Below are 20,781 nucleotides of genomic sequence, written 5' to 3'. Positions count from 1 at the left end.
ACTGGCAAATCCTGTCAATTGCATCTGCAAAAGAGACTCCTTTCAGCCTCTTCTCTTCCCAGTCTGCACCTCTACACCCCTCACTGGACCGCTTCAATAGCCTCCCACCCGTTTCTGTGCTTTCCCCTTTGCCTCTCCTGCCTCCTCCAGCCCAGAGTCTGTTTTCCACCTGGCAATCACACTGCTCCTTTTAAAAGTAACAAGATCATATCCCTCCCTACTCACAACCTTCCCATGATCTCCCATCACTCTTGGAACAAACTCAACATGCTTGGCAAGTTCCCAAGGCCCTACATAATCTGGGCTCGGGCTACCTCTCCAAGGTCACCTTCTAACACCTTTCCCTTTGCTCGCTCACACAAGCCTCCTGACTAGTCCTCAAACAGACTGAGACTAGCCCCTTCTCAGAGCATTTGCCTTGCTGTTCCCTCTCTGGAATGTTTTCCCAGACAGCCAACCAGATGGCTCCCTCCTTCATCTCAATCACTTTGCTGCTTAAAGATCTTCATCTCATTGCTGCCATCCCCCATTATTCACCTTCCTGTAACCATGGGTATTATTTTTTTTTTTATTGCTGCTGCAACCAATTGCCCTAAACTCAGTGGCTTAAAACAACATGATGTATTATCTGACATTCCTAAAGGTCAGAAACCCAAACTCTGTTTCACTGGACTAATATGAAATCATCAATAGGCCTGCATCCCTCTTGGAGTCTCCAGGGAAGAATTCATTTCCTTGCCTTTTCCAGCCTCTACAGGTTGCCTATATTTCTTGGTTCATGCCCCCTTCCATCTTCAAAGCCAGCACCATCGCATCTTCTCTCTGCTTCCATCCTTCCATCTCATGTCTCTGACTTTGCCCTTCTTCCCTCCCTGTTGTAAGGACCCTTGCGATTACATTGGACCCATCTGGATAATCATTAACTGTGTCTGCAAAGTCCCTTTTGCTATGTAAGGTAACACATTAACGGGTTCTGGGAATTAGGACATAGACATCTTCAGGCCACCATTGATCTCTCTACCATCCCCTGCTTTATTTTTCTTTACATCCCTTATTATTACCTCTTACTCTATGTTCACTTCTATGTTTATTGTCTAGATTCCCCATTGAATGAGTTAATGTACTTAGTAAGAGTGCTGGAATATAAGAAACACTCAATAAATGTTCAGTGTTGGGACACCTGGGTGGCTCAGTCGGTTAAGCGTCCGCCTTCGGCTCAGGTCATGATCCCAGGGTCCTGGGATCAAGTCCCACATCGGGCTCCCTGCTTCTTGGGAGCCTGCTTCTCCCTCTGCCTGCTGCTCTGCCTGCTTATGTGTGAGCTCTCTCTCATTCTTTCTGACAAATAAATAATCTTTAAAAAAAAAGTTAAGTGTTATTATTATTATTATTAGAATAAAAGCTCCTTGATGTCAGAGAATTTATCTTGTTCTCCACTGAAGTCTCGGTAACTGGCACGGTGCCTAGCACATAATATGTGCTCCTGAAATATCTATAACAATAATGCTAAAGCACCTCAATAGAGTTTTCCCCTAGTTCCTGAGACTCAGTTGTCCCATAAGTGATGCATATATATGATACACTAATGCATGAAAATTGCTCTCTGAAAATTTGTAGGTAGCTTCCTGAACATTGCTTTCCCTGCTCTGGCTGGAGCTTGGGTATTTGTTTTCAGAGCACAAAACAGTAAGAGTCCTAACTTAACAGGCACATAGTTGCTTTATGTTTGGAAGGCATTTGGCTAGGTCTGGAAACAGTCTGCGTCCCTGGTTTTTGTTTGTTTGTTTGCTCTGTTTTGTTTTTAGAAATATACGTCTGAGCAGAAGACCTTGAAAAACTCTCTGCTGTTAACATTGTTTTCAGGATGTCATTAAGTATCTGAGAGGTTTAGGCCTGATGGGACAGTCTCCTGAAGTCAGGGACCCCTTCTCAGTTCCACAGAGGGAGGCAGGTGAAATTACAGCCAACTGAGACATCCTGACCGACTGCAACAAGGGCAGGGGACAAGGAATCCTAATGCCTGAGCTTTGGCCAGTGGATAATTCTCGATCCCGCCCTTTGATCTCCCACTGGCTCTGCTGGCTTCAAAGTCTGGAGTTTGTGTGCGTAAGTGAGTGCCTGTGTTATCAAATTACCATCAACATAGCCTTTTTCAAACTCCAGCTTACTTAAGAGAATATTTTTTACTAAGGACTGCTCGCTGCAGGTAAAATCAAATCCAGACTCCCACCATGACCTATTAGACGCCTTGTGATCTGACTCCTGCCCACCTACTCAAATTCCATCTCCTATCATTATTCCTCCATGCTTTCTATACTTACGTCCAGCCACACTGGCCTTCTTTCCATTCTTCAAATAAACCAAGTTTATTCTTCATTCAGGGCCCCTGCTGTTGTTATTTATTCTGTGTGGAACAATCTTTATTATAGCATGGCTTTGCAGGGTGCCCAGATCAACTTCATGTCACCTGCTCAGAGGTTCTTCCCTGGCCAATCAAAAGTTCACCCCTACTCAATGTTATTTTCCTCATTGCATTCCCACTATCCAAATGTCTGTCATTGACTTATTTGCCTACTTCTTTCTTGTCTGTCTCCCCTTTCCCATCAGTTGGGTACCTCGATGACAACAGTGAGCTCTATCTCTTATGCCTAGAACAGTGCCTTTAGAAGAATAGATGCTCAATAGATGTTTGTTGAATCTATGAAGGAATAAGTTAACCTTTTAAATTGAATCCCTGTATTAAGTTTTGATATCATTGAACATATCTCATGGGTGAGGAAAAAAGAAAAATTTATGCTGTATTTAATTTCTCCTTATCAACATGTATTTTAGGTGAAGTGAGCTTTACTTATGTCCATCTCTCAGTCATTCCTAATGCAAAAAGGGCACCTTATCATGGGGGCTGCCTCCCTCTCACCCTGAGTGGAGATTTTGTCAGAATGTTCTTGCTACTCCGGTTCTTGCTGCCTAAAAGGTAGAGAGCAACGTGTCCCTGCAAAAATTATAGAATCAGATTCAAAGTCCAGGACCTCATAGATGAAGTTTTTAGGATGTGCTCCTCTTATTCTGGGAAACTGTGAACTAAAAATACGAGTCATCTGCCCCCACACATCAACATGCGATGGTGAGACAAGCAGAGAATAACCACAGAAAATGCTCCCATTGGAAAATGGAGGTGGCGGTAGGGGGTGGGGTGGGGTGGGGTACCAGATAGAAAGCACATTGCAGTCACTTGTTTGGAGCAATTCTGAGATGCAAGCAGGCATGTGTTGCTAGCTCCCAAGACTCTGAGAAAGAGAATGTTCCTTATCTCACATCCAGTTCTGCTCCCTAGGAGCAGTTCCTTAATTCATTATTCTCAGCAGCTCTTAGCTCCAGCCTCTTGTTTGTTCTGCCTTTATACCACTTTTCTTTTCAACAGGAAATTGCCCATGATGACAGCTGAGGAGTTTTTCAGCCTTTTTTCTATCCATAAAAAGTTGGAGGCCAAGAGGCTTCTTTTATTTTTGAACTTTTAGTTCAAATGGGTATAACTCCTTTAGAAACTTTGTAAGCTTTCTTTATGTAGTTCACTTATATATATCATATATGATATGTAATATTTGTACATCCCTATATAGATATATATACACACACATATATACATATATGTGTGTATATATATATAATTGTATTATATCATATTATACAAAAGCCATTCCCACAAATCTCTTTGAGACTGTCCTCACTATACTTTGGAGTCCAAGTCAGGATATTGGGGTATAATGCTTCTATTGTTTTTAGAAGTACTTTTGTAAAATGTGTCTTCCAACTGTACTTTTGATTGGGGCTTGACCCAAAGCCTTGTTTAACTGGTAGCAGCCTACATTTCATCTTTGACTTCTTGCTTTTAGAATATATATATATTTTTTTAGCCAGAGTGTCTGTCCTGGGCCTTCTGTAGTTCCTCTAAATTATGCTTGCTCATCACTCTCTTATAAGACGCTAAAAGAAGACAAATAACACTTTTAATATTCTGCTAAACAAATACAAAAAGAATAGAAAAAGATTAAAAACAAGGTAGCATCCCAGATCTATAAAAACTAAAACTTCTGATTAATTAAATAACTTCAGAAGATGTAATAATCAGTAACCAGTATTTTGAGCAATCAAAAGAGTCCAATAATGAGATGGATAGCCCTATACAACTAAGGTTGGAGCTTTAGCCTTGGGTTTTAAGCTTATAAGGGGAGTACTGGCTCAAGGCCCTAAATAACCTAGGATAGGTAGGTAGAACTTTTAGAGGTTGTGGCACTTAAAATCATTTGGACTATATAATTAAAAAAAAAACTTATGTAGTGTTCCATGTCATAGAATTATGTGTTAAATGAGTGTTTGTGAACCAAGGAAAATGCTATATTTCTTTTTTCAGAGGTCTATTAGTATACATGCTACCCCCGCATATAGAATAAGCATGGCATTTTTCATATGAAGAATAAATGGCAGTTTACATTTCATGCCTTTATAAATTCTAGGATAAGATTTTTAAACAAAATTAGGTTATTAGGCAGGCCCACTCACACTTCACTAAATCTAGATGTCACTTTAATAATTCACATGAATAAAAACCAATAAAACTTTAACATAATTCAGATGCTTATGAAATATCTATTATTTGTCAGCTTGTTCAAATATAAAACCTGGTATTAACTGAAATAAGCTGGTAGTTATATATTGTATCACTAAAGCTTCATGATAATATTTTCCTAAGAATTCAAATGAACTCTCCTATATTTATGCATATCTAGCATACCAATTTATTGTAGACTTTAGCATATGTATTAGCTTCCTAGGACTGCTATACCAGGTTAGCACAAACTGCGTGGCTTTAAAATAACAGAAATGTATTGCTCACAGTTGTAGAGACCAGAAGTCCAAAATTAAAGCATCTGCAGAGTTGGTTCCTTCCTGGGGACTCAGAGGGAAGCTCTGTTTCATGCCACTTTTCTAGCTTCTGGTGATTGCTGGCAATTCTTGCAGATCTTGGTGTATAGACATGTCAGTCCAATCTCTGCCTGTATCTCTATTCTCCCTGTGTGCTCTGTCTGCATGTTCTGTCTTCTAATAAAGACATCAGTCCTCTTCTTTAACGACCATTCTAATCCAATATGACCTCATCTTAATTTACATCTTACATATTAGGCTGTGTTATTTGGATACCGTTTCCAAATAAGATCACACTCTGAGGTTCTGGCTGAACATGAATTTTTGGGAATTGGGGGAGAGCACTATTCAACCCAGTACAATATATATATACAATGTATTTTAAGTAAGATAAATGAATTTTTAGTTAATTAGGCAAAAATGAAACCTCGGGAAGCAAAAGATCCCATTATTTAATATTTTTAATGTACTAGTCAAAGCCAAGGAAACATGAAAATACAGTTTCTATAACCAAAAATCTCATGTTGGAATTTAAAGGTATCCAAATAAGCAGCCTTGCCTCTATTAACTAAGAAATTCTTTTAGTAAAGAAATATTTTGGTAAAGAGCCCTACTTAGATTCCAGTTATAATTTGCATGCATTTGTTACTATTGTTTACCGTGTATTTAATCACCAGCTGGAATAAAGCTTATTCAGTATCTAACAAGGACAAGTGAAGTTAGCCCAACTCTCCTTTTTTAGAATGCTATGTTATCCTCTCCAGTCTTGGATGTGAACGGTATTTGGTCACATACCTGCAACCTACCACAGATTATAAATTTATAATGTCCTGCTATGAGTAGACAAGCACTACACTTGTTAGTGACACCAGTGGTAAGGAATTAACAGTCTCTTAAGCATTGTAATACCCTTTCACTGACGTCACCCAAAGTGGGGATGATCTTCTAACTGACATCATTCAGAGAGAACACTAAAGAAATATTATTGGTGTGCTAAGTTTACACAGTGAACATTTTGAAGTAGAAATTATAGGTTAGGTAATTCATCAGCATTTATCTCAACCAATAGCACATACTGTGCATAAATATCATGACTATAAAGAACATTAGTTATCTTTTGGTTTTCAGTGATTTTAAATTAAATCACCTCCCAAGAATACTGATCCTTCGATGTTTCTGGTCCCTAAGCACCTTTCCTAATAACTTAGGTGTAGTGCTAAAATGCATACCTAGTGTTGCTGACAACAATCACTCTATGTTCTTCTTTCATTGTGTTGTATTGACAAAGAAGATCACATTACCCACAAACTTACCACTTTTCTATTCTAACTGATACCTTGGAGGAAGATGAGTGTAACTAACAACTATTGTGATAATACAGTACTCTCTTTTATATTGTGGATTTCTGCATCTGAGCTATCATCTATCTATGGGTGACCTATTTTACTTTTTAATTTGTTGAATGCTACTCCAATTCTCAAACTCATTGATGGCCTACATGCATAGTCCTTATGGGTTAGATTCTGGTATGCTATAATCTAAATCCTTCAATGATGATAAGGAAGTTTGGGACAATTTTATATAACACTAACAATAGAACAAGAACAGTTGCTGAAAGAATGGTGAACAGAAAGGGAAAAAAAGTAGCATGCATTCAAGTTCTTAAGGAATGTAAAAAAAAAAAAAAGGCAGGGTCTGGAAAGAGCCTATAATTATAATATTTTAGTTCCTCTTTTATTACAGTTCCAAATCATATGTAACAAGTTGATATTAAATAAAAAGAAAGAACTGATAACTCATGATTTTTATCCTCAAAAGGAGTGGGGAAGAGGTGTTTGGTGTCATGTTATATGAAACTAGTGTCAAGGGTTGCCTGGATGGCTCAGTCATTAAGCGGCTGCCTTTGGCTCAGGTCATGATCCCAGGGTCCTGGGATGGAGTCTGGCATTGGGCTCCTTGCTCAGTGGGGAGACTGCTTCTCCCTCTGCCTGCCTCGCTCTCTCTCTCCCTGATAAATAAATAAATAAATAAATAAATAAATAAATAAATAAACAAATAAAATCTTTTTTAAAAAAAGAAACTAGTTAATTGTTCTCTTTTTCTAGAATTAATGCTTATAACTTTCACTGAGCTGAGAATCATTTGTGGTCCTCTCCCATTCTAAACTGGCTTGATTTATAACATAGCTTTAGCATTAGATTAGTGTGGTTTGATCTTCCTGGAATGTTAATATTTACTGAGGATCTTCTAGATCTTCTAAGTACCAGAGAAACAACAAATAAGAAACAAGGTTTCTGTTCTTATGAAGCCCACATTCTACAGTGGGAGATAGATGATTTAAAAATAAACGAAATACAAAAACAGACACATAGATCAATGGAACAGAATAGAGAGCCCAGAAATGGACCCTCAACTATATGGTCAACTAATCTTTGACAAAGCAGGAAAGAATGTCCAATGGAAAAAAGACGGTCTCTTCAACAAATGGTGTTGGGAAAATTGGACAGCCACATGCAGAAGAATGAAACTGGACCATTTCCTTACACCACACACAAAAATAGACTCCAAATGTTTGAAAGACCTCAATGTGAGACAGGAGTCCATCAAAATCCTAAAGGAGAACACAGGCAGCAACCTCTTCGACCTCAGCCGCAGCAACTTCTTCCTAGAAACATCGCCAAAGGCAAGGGAAGCAAGGGCAAAAATGAACTATTGGGACTTCATCAAGATAAAAAGCTTTTGCAAAGCAAAGGAAACAGTTAACAAAACCAAAAGACAACTGACAGAATGGGAGAAGATATTTGCAAATGACATATCAGATAAAGGGCTAGTATCCAAAATCTATAAAGAACTCATCAAACTCAACACTAAAAGAACAAAGAATCCAATCAAGAAATGGGCAGAAGACATGAACAGACATTTTTCCAAAGAAGACATCCAAACGGCCAACAGACACATGAAAAAGTGTTCAATATCGCTCGGCATCAGGGAAATCCAAATCAAAACCTCAATGAGATACCACCTCACACCAGTCAGAATGGCTAAAATTAACAAGTCAGGAAATGACAGATGTTGGCGGGGATGCGGAGAAAGGGGAACCCTCCTACACTGTTGGTGGGAATGCAAGCTGGTGCAGCCACTCTGGAAAACAGTATGGAGGTTCCTCAAAAAGTTGAAAATAGAGCTACCATATGATCCAGCAATTGCACTCCTGGGTATTTACCCCAAAGATACAAAAGTAGGGACCCGAAAGGGTACGTGCACCCCGATGTTTATAGCAGCAATGTCCACAATAGCCAAACTGTGGAAAGAGCCAAGATGTCCATCAACAGATGAATGGATAAAGAAGATGTGGTATATATATACAATGGAATATTATGCAGCCATCAAATGAATGAGATCTTGCCATTTGCAATGACGTGGATGGAACTGGAGGGTATTATGCTGAGCGAAATAAGTCAAACAGAGAAAGACATGTATCATATGATCTCACTGATATGAGGAATTCTTAATCTCAGGAAACAAACTGAGGGTTGCTGGAGTGGGGGGTGGGGTGGGAGGGATGGGGTGACTGGGTGATGGACACTGGGGAGGGTATGTGCTCTGGTAAGCGCTGTGAATTGTGCAAGACTGTTGAATCTCAGATCTGTACCTCTGAAACAAATAATGCAATATATGTTAAGAAAGAAAAAAAGAAGAAGAAGAATGTAGCAGGAGGGGAAGAATGAAGGGGGGGAAATCGGAGGGGGAGAAGAACCATGAGAGACGATGGACTCTGAAAAACAAACTGAGGGTTCTAGAGGGGAGGGGCGTGGGAGGATGGGTTAGCCTGGTGATGGGTATTGAGGAGGGCACGTTCTGCATGGAGCACTGGGTGTTATGCACAAACAATGAATCATGGAACACTATATCTAAAACTAATGATGTAATGTATGGGGATTAACATAACAATAAAAATTAAAAAAAAATAAATAAAATAAAAATAAACGAAATAAATAAGCAAGCAAGATAACATCAGATAAATGCTTTGGAAAAGGGAGGGGGCAATATAATTTTGATTTTGGTGAGGTTGAAAGTGGTTGCTACTTTAGATGAGGATCTGAGGAAGTGGCATTTGAACCAGAACCTGAATGAAGAAAGGAAACCAGTCATATAAGTATCCAGGTATCCCAGCTTCCTGCAGGTCCTTCATCTGTAAAATAAGGCACAGGGCTGCTTGGTTATGAAATGTGTAATGAACAGAGAGCACTTAGCACTTAGCACTGACCTAGTAAGCATGTGAGGCCACCTTCCTGGAGGTGTGTCTTTAAGGCATCAAAGCCTAAAGCAGGGTTAGCTTTTAATCTTGTTAACAGCAAAGTAAGTTACCAAGTTTCCTCATAGATGTGAGATTAAACTTATTCTCTGATCTCTAGATGTTATTTTACAATCTATCTATCCCTTTGGATTGCTCTATACCTGGGGATCTATAAGAATGATTATTGTCACCATCCACTTACCTCTATATCAGCTGGGCAAATAGCACAGTAATGTTTAGATGGCCAAATCCACATTTAATGTATCCGAGGATTTAGTCCAGCATTTACATAATACTCTGCATTTTAAGATATTTTAAGTTTCGCAATTTAAACAGAAGTCCCCAGGGGCTGTGGCCTTGTCAATGCCACTAGTTTGGTTACCCAGCTAATTCCATCAGAGTCATTGAACCAAGTGTTAGTGTGTGTGAAGAGTCTATGAGTCAATTGCCAGCACAAAACTCTTCCTGACATGGGAAGGCAGATGATCTCAACTTCTGAGTGCATACAGTGCACATTTCTAGTTGAATGGTTCTTGACAATAGTGTCCTCTGAAACATAATGCCTGGCCAAGAGCCAGTGATTATGCCACCATACAAATCACCATGTATCTGACGCCAGAATGCCTCTGTGCAATGGTAGCAACAAGAGTTCTCAGCCCTGGTGTTCCACAAGATGTTGCATTGGCTCTTTTATTCTTTATCAGACCCTGGAGTTAAAGATTTTATTTAGATAGTTTTTAGGAAATAAGTGGTGGTGGAGGGAGAGGAAAAGGGAAGAGAGGAGGCTTTAGCGTAGTTTAAGAACAGCTTTACCATTTTACAATTCTCATTAGGACGAAATCAGTCTACATTTGAAGCCTAGTTTTATTAATTGTTGAATAGATATTTTCACTTTAAATCTCTTGTTTAATTATAGAACTAAAACAACTTGCTTCAAACTGCTAGCTAATGATCCATATATCATTTTAGTAATTGCTAGCTTCTTTCAGAAATGCATTAATTTTGTAAGAATTATAGACTTTCAAATGTAAAAACATAGGGAGTTTTTTAAGATTAATACATTAGAACACTTACAATTTGTTGCAAACGTTATTTTACTGTACCATATTATAAACCTAAAATTATCAGAACATTCTTAAGATATTATAATTCTTCATTTTAATTTGCATTTAATTGTATTTTTCAGGATTAAAAGTAGATAGATCATACTGTATGAATGCAGTTGGTGATGTAAATGAAATCTAAGTTATGCAGTGTTCTATTCAAAAGGAATTATGCACTGGTTAAAATATTTAGCCAAATTTCATCTCCCACTATGAAACTGACTGCTGATTTTAAATACCAGTTTTTTTCTGGAAATAACCCTTTAGAGCATTTTCACATTAGATAAGTAGATCTAAGCTTTGTATTTGATAGGAATAGTAATTGTCCAAGATGAAAGAACACATAGAACCCTAAATGTTACTCATAACAAGCAATATACAACAACACTAAGAAAATATTTTTTTCCAATGAAGCCAAAGCTGCCAGTGTTTCTTCTTTTTGGTTGGTTTTGACTTAGTAAAACATTTTTTTTCCCTATTAGCTAGATATAGGCATTAGCCAATTATAAAAACTGAGTCTCTTTCAAATATTGGTGGCAATTCAAAAAGAAAAGAAAAAGATAATTGAAAAGGTTTCTTGTGGTTTGAAAATGTCTTCCAAATATTCATTAAACATTTAAGTGAGTAAATTTGTAGAATATGTTTCTGACATTGGCACTGGTTCTGTGGTATTTCTCTGATCAGATGGAAGTGCTGTGTGTGATGCAGAGTGCATTCAGTTCATTCATGCATAAACAATATCATTTTCATAAATTAAAACCTCCCCTGCAGAAGGAACAGCTGTGCCTGCCGTTGAATAAAAGATGGTGGCATGTGAGTTACTCCTTGACTGACTGAAAGAATCCTTATGTTTTAGAATGAAGTTACATAGGCAAAATGAAAGGGGGAAAAAAAAAAAACTTAGAGTCTGCATTTCTACCTTACCAAACAACAACAACAAAAAATCCACAATATAGATTTCCTTGCTTGGTGTTTTAAAAGCTGGAATCCTTAAAATGCATTCTCTTATTATTTCTTCTGTTTGCTACAACAACAGTTTTTAGCGTGCATGAAGATTTATAATATTAATTATAGGTGAAATTAAGCAGCTGAAGAGATCACATAGATCTGAATGTTCACTTCATGGTTCCCTAGGCTGGAAGGCTGACACTGTTCAGATAGCCTATCAGCAGTACATCTCTTAAAGTAAGAACAGTGAGAGCAATCCTAGAAGCAACAGCTTGATTTCAAAATAACAACCCTGATTCACTTGGAATGAGATTATTGCATTTTGGATAAAGTTGAGACTAACTTAAAAGTATTTCTGTCATCTGATGAAGGCTGATGGAAAACATGCTAAAATGATATATTTTAAATTGAACTCAAACATCTTTGAATGTTGAAATATTCCTTACTGCTACTGTCACAGCTTGACATAGCCCCATTGGCAATGTTATTAGTATGGCTAATTGTTCCTGTCCATTAGATTACTCACATTTTTCTGGAGCAGTTTGCTAAATGAGGTCAGCTTTCTGGAACCCCTAAATCACCAATGAGAAGGAGATTAAAGGAACAAGCTTGGGAAGAGAGGTAGCCATCCAATGTGGCATCCGAATCAGAGGAGGAACAATGGAGTTACTAATGACAGTAATCAGAGCACCATGGTAGAGCCAGGACACAAGTGCCAAAATGTTATTCCCTAGGAAGCATTCCTGTCAGTCAATACATCCAGAGGAAGAGAAATGCCAAACTTCTTTTTTTTTTTTTTTTTTTGGTGGACTTAACAATAGACAGAGTCATCTGTAAGTTTTTCCACAGAGTTCTATTTAGCGTTCCAAAAAGGGAAGGGACACAACTGTATCATCTTAAAATATACTACAAATAGTATGTTCTTGTATATGTATATATACAACATATATAGTATGTTTATATATACAAAGAACATACTATTTGTAGTATATTGAGTTCTACAAATAACTCACTACATTTTCTTCTGGAAAGAATTATTGAAATCATCACAAGATGTTCATAAGATAATTACAAAATGCCACTTCTTGGATTCTTTAAATTAATTAAGTCATTTCCCCCTGGCATTTTCTAAAGGTACATAACTGTCTTCTGGGATAGTACTGGTTTGCAAACCAGTACTACATTATATAGTACTATTGTATAATATTGGCTTGCCAAGTGCAATGGTACTTTGTGATAGTACTGATTTGCAATTCAGTTCAAGAAAATGTACAAATAACAAAGCACTAAGAAAATGGTAAGGTTTTCTTATATATTTTCAAATGTATAGACAAACTAAGCTAGGGCACTTGTTTGTGTCTGTTTGCTAATAATTAATTACTCCTTTTTTTAAAAAAAAATGGGAAAAACATAATATAATCATTTAAAAGAACAGAAAGCTGGAAGTGAAGACACTTAAAACAAAGAAAAACAAAACAACCATTTGTCTCCCCACCCCACCCCCCAGACTCATATTGCATATAATGAAATATGAGTTAGGTTCTTTCATTATCTACAAGGAGCTGGTGACTCCTTAACCAAGATAAACAGACTAGAGAGTATGCTAAAGTAAACTTTTGTCTTTTATTTTATTCTACAAATACATTTAGTATTTTTTTTAATTCAGCAAATAAAGCAACTATTCTGCTTAGGAATTATTTATATTTAAAAATCACTTTAAGAAGAAATGCAACAATTGGTTGGATTTTCAATACTATTTTATTGCAACTGGATGAGTGTTTTCTAAATTGTGCATTACACCATAATATACAGGATTACAAACAAGATTACAGTACAGATCGATTCCAGTGGTACCAGGATCACATCTCAAACAGCACTCATTCTGGACTGCATTTTACATGCAACAGCTATTGTTCTAATTATGAATTAAATGGTTTGCATTTATTTAAGCTACTGTACTAATTGACTACAATAGGTATAAATCCCAACATTAACAACCTGATTAGATTTAGGCTCAGATTTATTATTACATGAATATATGACAAACCACCATTTGTGTGACTATGTATAAATCATGCATTTATATTTTCTGGAAACATCAATAGCTTCAGATTCTCTGTAAAATCATGGAATGCAAAGGAGTAAAAGACTAAAAAGAAACAGTGCAAATTGTATGTGATAGTCAAGCAGCTTTTGATTTAAAGAAGGGTATGTTGGCATTTGTTTATAATATGTATATACAAGCTTGTGCAAGTAATGTGTTTTGATATGTTTTGATAGGGACTACATCTCTCTCTTTTTTTTTTTATCCTCTTAAGAGTTATGGATCCTCTTAAGAGTTATGGATCTGGTTTTCGTTTTAAGGAGAAGGAAAGACTTTAAAGTGAAATGAATTGCTCAAATTGTGCAATTTTTTTTTTTTTTTTACCATTAGAGAGGAAAGAAGTGCTAAGGCAACACAATAACTTTCTAAGCACTTTTCTGCTGGTTTAAATTAGTTAAATTATTTTGTATAAATTAGATATAATTCTACTTTTCTGATATGTATAAAAATTGATGAAGCTGCATGGTTTTAAAATAGGAAATCCACATTATAAAAAGTCATTAAAAATTCTGTACAAAATCACAACAAAATAATTCAGCATGGGAAAGGTAACAAGTAGTAAAATGCTGGTTGAAAAATATATATTTATATATATTTTAATTGGCCCATTACTAGTTTAAAAATTGCATAGATCCTAATTATTGCTTGTGATTTTGTTATCCCGATCAGATAATTAATATGATCTGAATACAGCTACACCAAATTTGTGGTGCTTTTTTTTTTTTTTTTTTTTTTTACCGTATTACTTTTTTAAAATAGACGAGCTATAGAAAATAATACATAAGGTGAACAGGAACTTTGATCCCCTGTTTCTTCCAAAGGCAGTAACGACAATAAATACATATATCACTTGAAGCTTGGAGTATTTGCACTTTGCAGCAATAGTACCCAAAGGGCTGCCTTTTGTAAACACCACAGTCACTGTAAGCACAGTGGGTACGTTTCCCGGGGATGGTGAAACTGAAGTGCCTCTAATCGTGAAAGATGGCATTGAGCTGGGCACTCATGACTCGCTCATGATGTGAATGGCTATCGAAGGACATGATATTGTCTATAGGGATCTCGCAGCGAGGGGCAGCGGCGCCCGAGAAGATTGATCCGTGGCTTTGGGCCCCTGCCAAGGTCGCTGCAGGATAGTGCATGGTAAAGGCATAATTTTTCTCAAACTCGGCGGACGGTTCGTGTTTGAAAGAGAAGTTGCCATTGATACTGAGCGGCGGGCTGAGGGGTCCGTCAAAGGAAGGGCTGGTGCAATCAGTCAGGGGGCTTTCAAAGAAGGGCTCTAGCGCAGCGCTGTAGGCGTGCGGCGGCGGCTTAACGTGGAAGACGTGGGAGCTGTCCATGGTACCGTAGGGCGGACTGGGCAGCCCGGGCGACTGATAAGAGTAGGGGTGCACAGGGAAGGAAGCGCTGGCGGTAGGCAGGTGCGGAGGCATGTCCTGGTTCTGCTCAGGCAGAAAAGTCCGAGGATTAAGCTGCAGACAGCCGGCAACCAGGTTGGTGGTGGGCTGGGATAAGCCCTTGCAGAGAGTCTGTACGAAGGAGACCAGATCAGGGCTTTTGCCCGAACGCAGAATCTCCGACAGAGCCCAGATGTAGTTCTTGGCCAGGCGCAGCGTCTCGATTTTGGACAGCTTCTGCGTCTTGGAATAGCAGGGCACCACCTTGCGCAGGTTGTCCAGAGCCGCGTTTAGCCCGTGCATGCGGTTTCGTTCCCGGGCGTTGGCCTTCATGCGCCTTAGCTTAAAACGCTCAAGGCGCGCCTTGGTCATCTTCTTCTTTTTGGGGCCCCGTCTCTTGGGCTTTTGATCGTCATCCTCCTCTTCCTCTTCTTCCTCCTCTTCCAGATCCTCGTCTTCGTCCTCTTCCTCTCCCCCGTTCCTCAGTGAGTCCTCTTCCGCGTTCATGGCTTCGAGGTCGTCCTCTTTCTTGTCTGCCTCGTGCTCCTCGTCCTGAGAACTGAGACATTCGTCTGTCCAGCTGGGAGGACCCTGGGGCTGAGGCTCGCCCATCAGCCCGCTCTCGCTGTATGATTTGGTCATGTTTCGGTTTCCTACATTCAACAGGGGGGAGAGAGGAACAGAAAGAAAAGGAGAAAAACGCGACATTCAAAAACTACCTATGCCTTCAGCTCCCACTCCCTAACCTTGTAGAAATGCACGTGAAGAGAAGTTCCAGCTCATTACAAAATGGATGCCCCTAAGAAAAAGTTAAATGCTGTGTTTTATAATGGCGTGTGTGTGCCCCGCTGACACATAGGAGACAGGGCAGGGCTGGAGGTGAGGGAGGGAGTAAATATGTGTATATGTACACTGCTGTGTGTATGTTTCCTAGTGATTGGTGAAAGTGTGTTTATGGTGATTATGTGGCAGAATAATATGCGTGAAAATGAGCATACATTTCGACTACTTCATGTTTGGTTTTTTTTCCCCCCAACTACTTCACGTTTATCTGCATGAGTTCAAAGTCACAACTCCACAAAAAATGAGTTTGAAAATCGCAATTTTGTTTGTTCCCTTCTCTGCCCTGGCTTCTTGTATTTAGCGATTACAGTTGAAGAGCCATTACGTAATTTACTAACGGTGGCAGTGATTTTTAAGAAGATTATACTAACCGGAGATTGAAGGGCAAATGCATGGCGGAGAAAAAGTAGTTTCCACCAAATTATTTCACCATCAACGAAACATTTGGCAACAAAAGTGGGCAGGGGTCTTCCATCCCACCCTCGCCTTTCTTTTCTCGCCTCCCACCGCTGTCCCTCTGCTGAATTTCCACCTTGTACAAAAGCGCTAGCTACATGGCCAGGGCTGGGGGCACAGCGCAGAGCACCCTTCCACGCGCTTGGGATCAGGTGCGGAAGGCTCCTCTCTAATAAACAGCCCATTGAAAGGGCCGCCCGCTCTTTATTGGGGCTTTTCAAACTTCGCCTCAAACCTCTCTTTAAAAAATTGAGTAATTATAATGGTCAGCGATTGGCAATAGAGAAGTTGCCGCTTCTAATAAAGAAAATAAAAAGCCTTTAGTGAGACAACTGAATTTCTGGCTCCTGCAGTGGCTGCTGGGGACTTGGCTGCCTCTGGAGCAGTAACAGGTAGCCGAGTTGGTTCCTCTCTCGTTCTCCACATTCTCCCCCCCCGCCCCCAACTAAATTATCTGTCAACGGGATTATTTTCCGGGGTGTGTATACTCCGGGTATCAAATGTCCCTTTTATTCACTGAAAAAGTAACTTGGCACTTCCAGTGTGCATAAAATACATGCACACAAAACAAATCTTGGTAACAGGGCTTTTCTTTTTTCTTTTTCCTTACTGGAAGAAGTGAGAAAGTTATTTGCTTTCATGACTTTGAAATCACCACTAGCAAATAATCACAGTTACTGTGCATTATTTTAAAAATCCAAAGATACTCCTATAATTTCTCTCCCTCAAAACCAAAACACTAAAACATTTTTTTTTTTTTTTTAAATTAAAAAGCCTGCGGTGGGTATTTGAGCGACGCGAGTCGAAATGTGTGCGTATTTGCCTGCAATCATGGGGAGGAATCCCTGTTTCAATACACATACACACGCTCGCAAACGCACACGCTCAGAATATGTGTAGGTACATCCGGTTTCAATTACTGCTTTTATTCCCAGGCAAAAACGAAAGAAGTGTAATTACCTGCAGTTGTTAGTAGGTCCTGAGCAGTGATGGTTTCATAACCCTGGGGCCTCCGGATGCCGTGCCTTCTGCGTGGGGCGAATTCCTCGTGTCCCGGCCGCCGGGGCGCTCAGGTTATATAGCCGGGTTGGTGATGCTGAGCGCAGGCGGGGCGGGGAGCCGAGCGGCTAGCAGGTCCTTGCGCCCGGCGCCTGCGCACGCGTCCAGGCTGAGCGCTCCCTTCCTCCCTCCCCCACCGCCCGCCCCCTCAGCCTTGCTCCTCTCCCACCCTCCTCCAACTCCAGCTCCCCTCGCCCCCACCTCTACCCCCGCCCCATCTCCTTCCTCCCCGGCATGCGCCATATGGTCTTCCCGGTCCAGCCAGGAGCCGGGAACCACGTGACCTGCCCATTTGTATGCCGCGGAGCGCTCCATTCCGGCCCCTTTGTGGCCAGAAGAAAGTGGCCCATCTGTCGCCAGTTAGAGACTCCGCGGACCTGTTTTTACCCGCAGGAGAGATTAACCCTTTCAGGCGGCAGAAGGGAGAGGGGGCAAGGGGGAGGAGAATTGAGGGAAGGGAGCGGGAAAGCTAACGTTGACTGGGTTTAGATTAGAGTGAGTGGCCCGCGTTGGGGCGGGAAGTAGGGCGGAGGTGAAAGAGGCAGAAGCCTGGAGACTGAGGCGTGCAGTGAAGCGTCCTGACTCCGTTGGATGCCTCGTCCAGGCTTTGGTCTCCAGAGCACCAAGACTTTCTGCCCTCTCTGAGTTGTCCATCTCTGGGTTTCCTCCTCTTGGCAGACGCTTTGCTTATTGGCGCCAAAGGGTGGCTTCTCCTCATCTCCACCAAACCCTCAAGAAAACATATATGCCATGTAAAAATGGCTTCATCTGTAAAATCAGCTTAGATGCTAATCCTCTAGCCTCCTTAATTGTATAACCCACTCCCACCCTCCACAGCATAGAAAGTTTGTACCTGTCACTCTACCCCACCATACATAATGCAACTCGGCGTGCCCCCACCTTCAGCTACCTCTGTCCCTGGAGACTTCCCCACAGAGGTCCTGGTCCTCAGCGCCAGCTAGTCTGGCTCCTTCGGCCTCAAGAGCTCTCTGTGTGAAAGCTGGGGGACTCCTCTGATGCTTGGATTCTGCCTTTTTGCCAAGGCCATTGGATTGTTGCAAAGGATGCCCTCATCGGATGCACCTTGTTCCTTGCCACAGGCTGGCACTCCACACTCCACACTCTCAGGCCTGTAAGTAGGTACTTGGTTCAGACAAGCCTTCTCAAAGGGAGGATGCAACGGGCCTATGCTAAGTGAGTCTTTTTGCTCCTCTTTCAAGAAAGGCCTTTAGCACAACTCTGGAAGAGGTTGATGGCCATGACTCTTCCAGACCTCAAAGACGCTGACTTCACGCGACCTCCACCTTGCACATCAAGCAAAGATCATAGAGATTCCCGACTAATTCTGAAGGAACTATATTTGTGTTTGAATGGTGATTATTTATTCATTCCTACCAAGGCAGGTTTTAGTTATATATCCCATCTTTTCCATTCCTTCTCCACCAGCTTCGTCTCTAATCCATTAACTAACACCCTATCCCTCCCAGACAGGTAGCCCCTTCAAATGAATGCGTCCAACTTGGATTGTTTATTTAAAGGCAATTGCTCTAAAAGCCCCTTGAGTTTGCAAACAGTATCAGGGTTGAGCGACTGAAGCTAGGTGCCTCTGGGAACTGGAGGGGCGATGCAGTGGAGAGGGGAAGAGGGTCCTAAGGAGATCATTGGTGTCTAGAAGGTGGCTATGGCAGCCTTCCCCGTCCAGCGCAAATCTGAAAGGGGAATAAAGGGGTGGACACCCTGACCCGCTGCAGAAAGCATGACATGAATTATGCTAGGTTTCCAAGAGCAGAGCTGTAAGGAGTTTTTGCTTTTCTGCGTTCAAACTCAAGGGGCCTCGAAGTTAAGGCGGGTCCACAACTCGCAGGTCTGAGGACACTTGCTGCAGGGCTGGACCAAGGGCCCCCCACTCTCCCGGTAGCCGCCCCACAAGCTAGCACACTGTGCGGCGGGGATGTGCATCTGGTGCCCTGGCTCTCCTTTCTCGGTCTTAGAGGAGATTCAGGGGAAATGTTAGGGGCGAATGGAAGAGATGGCTCAAGCTGTCCAAAGACTCGGGGATGACCTGGGGGATCCTTCCTCCCCCGGGAAGCGAAAACTTCCTCAGTTTGCGACATCCTGTGGAATACAGGAGATTTTTGGTGGAACCAGATGTTCCAGGGCAGAAAAGGACCGGGTGTTTGGCCATCCGAGACTCAAATGCGCAAAGTGCAGAAATTAGTAGACCCGTTCCTTTTCTTTCAAATAAATTCACCCCTAATCCCAGTGTCCGTCGTTCTCCCAGGCCTGGGATTTGTACAAAGAAAAGACCACTCCGGGATGTTCCAGAGACCTGGCGAGGTTCGGTCTCACTGTGGTTCTTAATGAGCCTCACGGCCAACAGAGCTTGGGTGCAAACCCTCCTCTGCGCGGAGAATGTCAATCCCCCAGCAAGGGAATCTTGGCGCCGAGAGAGAGCCCAAGCTGGACCTCCCCGAGGCGGCAGACTAGTAGTCAGGCCCGGAGGGGAGAAGTGCAGACTAGACCTAGATTGAGGTGCTTTTTGTTGAGAGGAGACAGGGCGAGAAAGTGGGGCCAGAGTACAGTGGTGGCGGTAACGCTGGAAGAGTATGGAGTGCGGGCGCTGTGGGGCTCAGTAGAAGGCACAGTCGCCGCCCCCGCCTCCTTATTTTCCTCTCCCTCTTTGGACTTTGTTTCGACAGTTGAACACTTTTCCCCTCCCGATTGCCTAAATTCTCGCCCTTTCCCTCTGCCCGCGCTGCCAGTTAGCGTTACTCCTCCAGCTCCTGTCCCCACTGGGCGCTGCAGGCTGCTGAGCGGCACGCGAACCGCACGCGCGGGTAACAAAAGCGGCTTTCATGACTCACTGCCCTCGAGCAATGCCCCAAATCTGTCGCCCCCCGGGTTCCCGCTTGGAGCGCGCGGCGCGGGCCGGGCGGTCCCGGCCGTTAAAGCGGCAGCAGGAGTGCCGGCGGGAAGGGGAGCGGGAGGAGGCGTGTGGCTCGGGTGGGGAGAGGGGAGTGTGGCCTGGGCGGGGAGAATGGGGGGGGGGGGAGGGAGGCGTGTGGCACTGTGTAGAGGGCGGGGGGAGGCGAGATGGAGGCGTGTGGTCTGGACGTAGGGAGCGGGAAGCGTGTAGCTGGCGGTGCGGGTGGGGGTGGGGTGTTCGACGCATTCACCGGGCCTAGATAAAGAGCAGGGGCAGGGCCGGCGTCCCCGGCGGTGACCTGTTTCTCGCGGAAACAGATGCTTGCTCTTGCAAAGGGAGGCTTGCGCTCAATGAAAGAATCAAGAGTAGCCCGGGTGGCCCCATCGACCTCGAGCGGGGCCCGAGTCCTCTCCCTGCCCCTCCCAGGAGGGGAGTGTCCTGGCCTCATCCTCTTCCAGAAGCGGGAGGTGGTGGGAGACTTCGGGGCGGGCGAGTCCGTAGGGCGCTGGGGCCGAAGAAGCCTAGGGCCGGAAAGCTGTAGGTAGGTCTTTCCTAGGCCCGGCAGCTCAGAGGCCTTTGGGAAGCCAGAGGGGAATGTTATGGGTTTCCCCCAGATCGCCGGCACGGCGCCAGGTTTTCGCCTACGCCCCCGGGGAGGCCACTGGGCGCCCAGGTCCTGGCCAGAGGCTGGAGCTGTCCGGGCTCGACAGCCAGGCGGCAGG

At 42.3% G+C, this 20,781-nt stretch overlaps 1 protein-coding gene across 1 annotated transcript; it reads right to left on the bottom strand.

The window, feature by feature from the left end:
• Window positions 1–13,597: 13,597 nt before the first annotated feature.
• NEUROD1 (neuronal differentiation 1) lies at window positions 13,598–17,209 on the bottom strand. The gene is made up of 2 exons (XM_032419168.1): window positions 17,035–17,209; window positions 13,598–15,428 (listed from the first exon to the last, which is right to left on the bottom strand). Exon 2 carries the CDS (start codon window positions 15,415–15,417, stop codon window positions 14,347–14,349), a length of 1,071 nt encoding a protein of 356 aa, XP_032275059.1. The 5' UTR covers window positions 15,418–15,428; window positions 17,035–17,209; the 3' UTR covers window positions 13,598–14,346.
• Window positions 17,210–20,781: the final 3,572 nt, after the last annotated feature.

The sequence above is a fragment of the Phoca vitulina genome, unplaced genomic scaffold, assembly GCF_004348235.1.
Source record: "Phoca vitulina isolate PV1807 unplaced genomic scaffold, GSC_HSeal_1.0 scaffold1, whole genome shotgun sequence".
NCBI classification, from domain to species: domain Eukaryota; kingdom Metazoa; phylum Chordata; class Mammalia; order Carnivora; family Phocidae; genus Phoca; species Phoca vitulina.
Note: the sequence above shows the minus strand (reverse complement) of the source record. Positions and strands in the feature narration are given on the sequence as shown.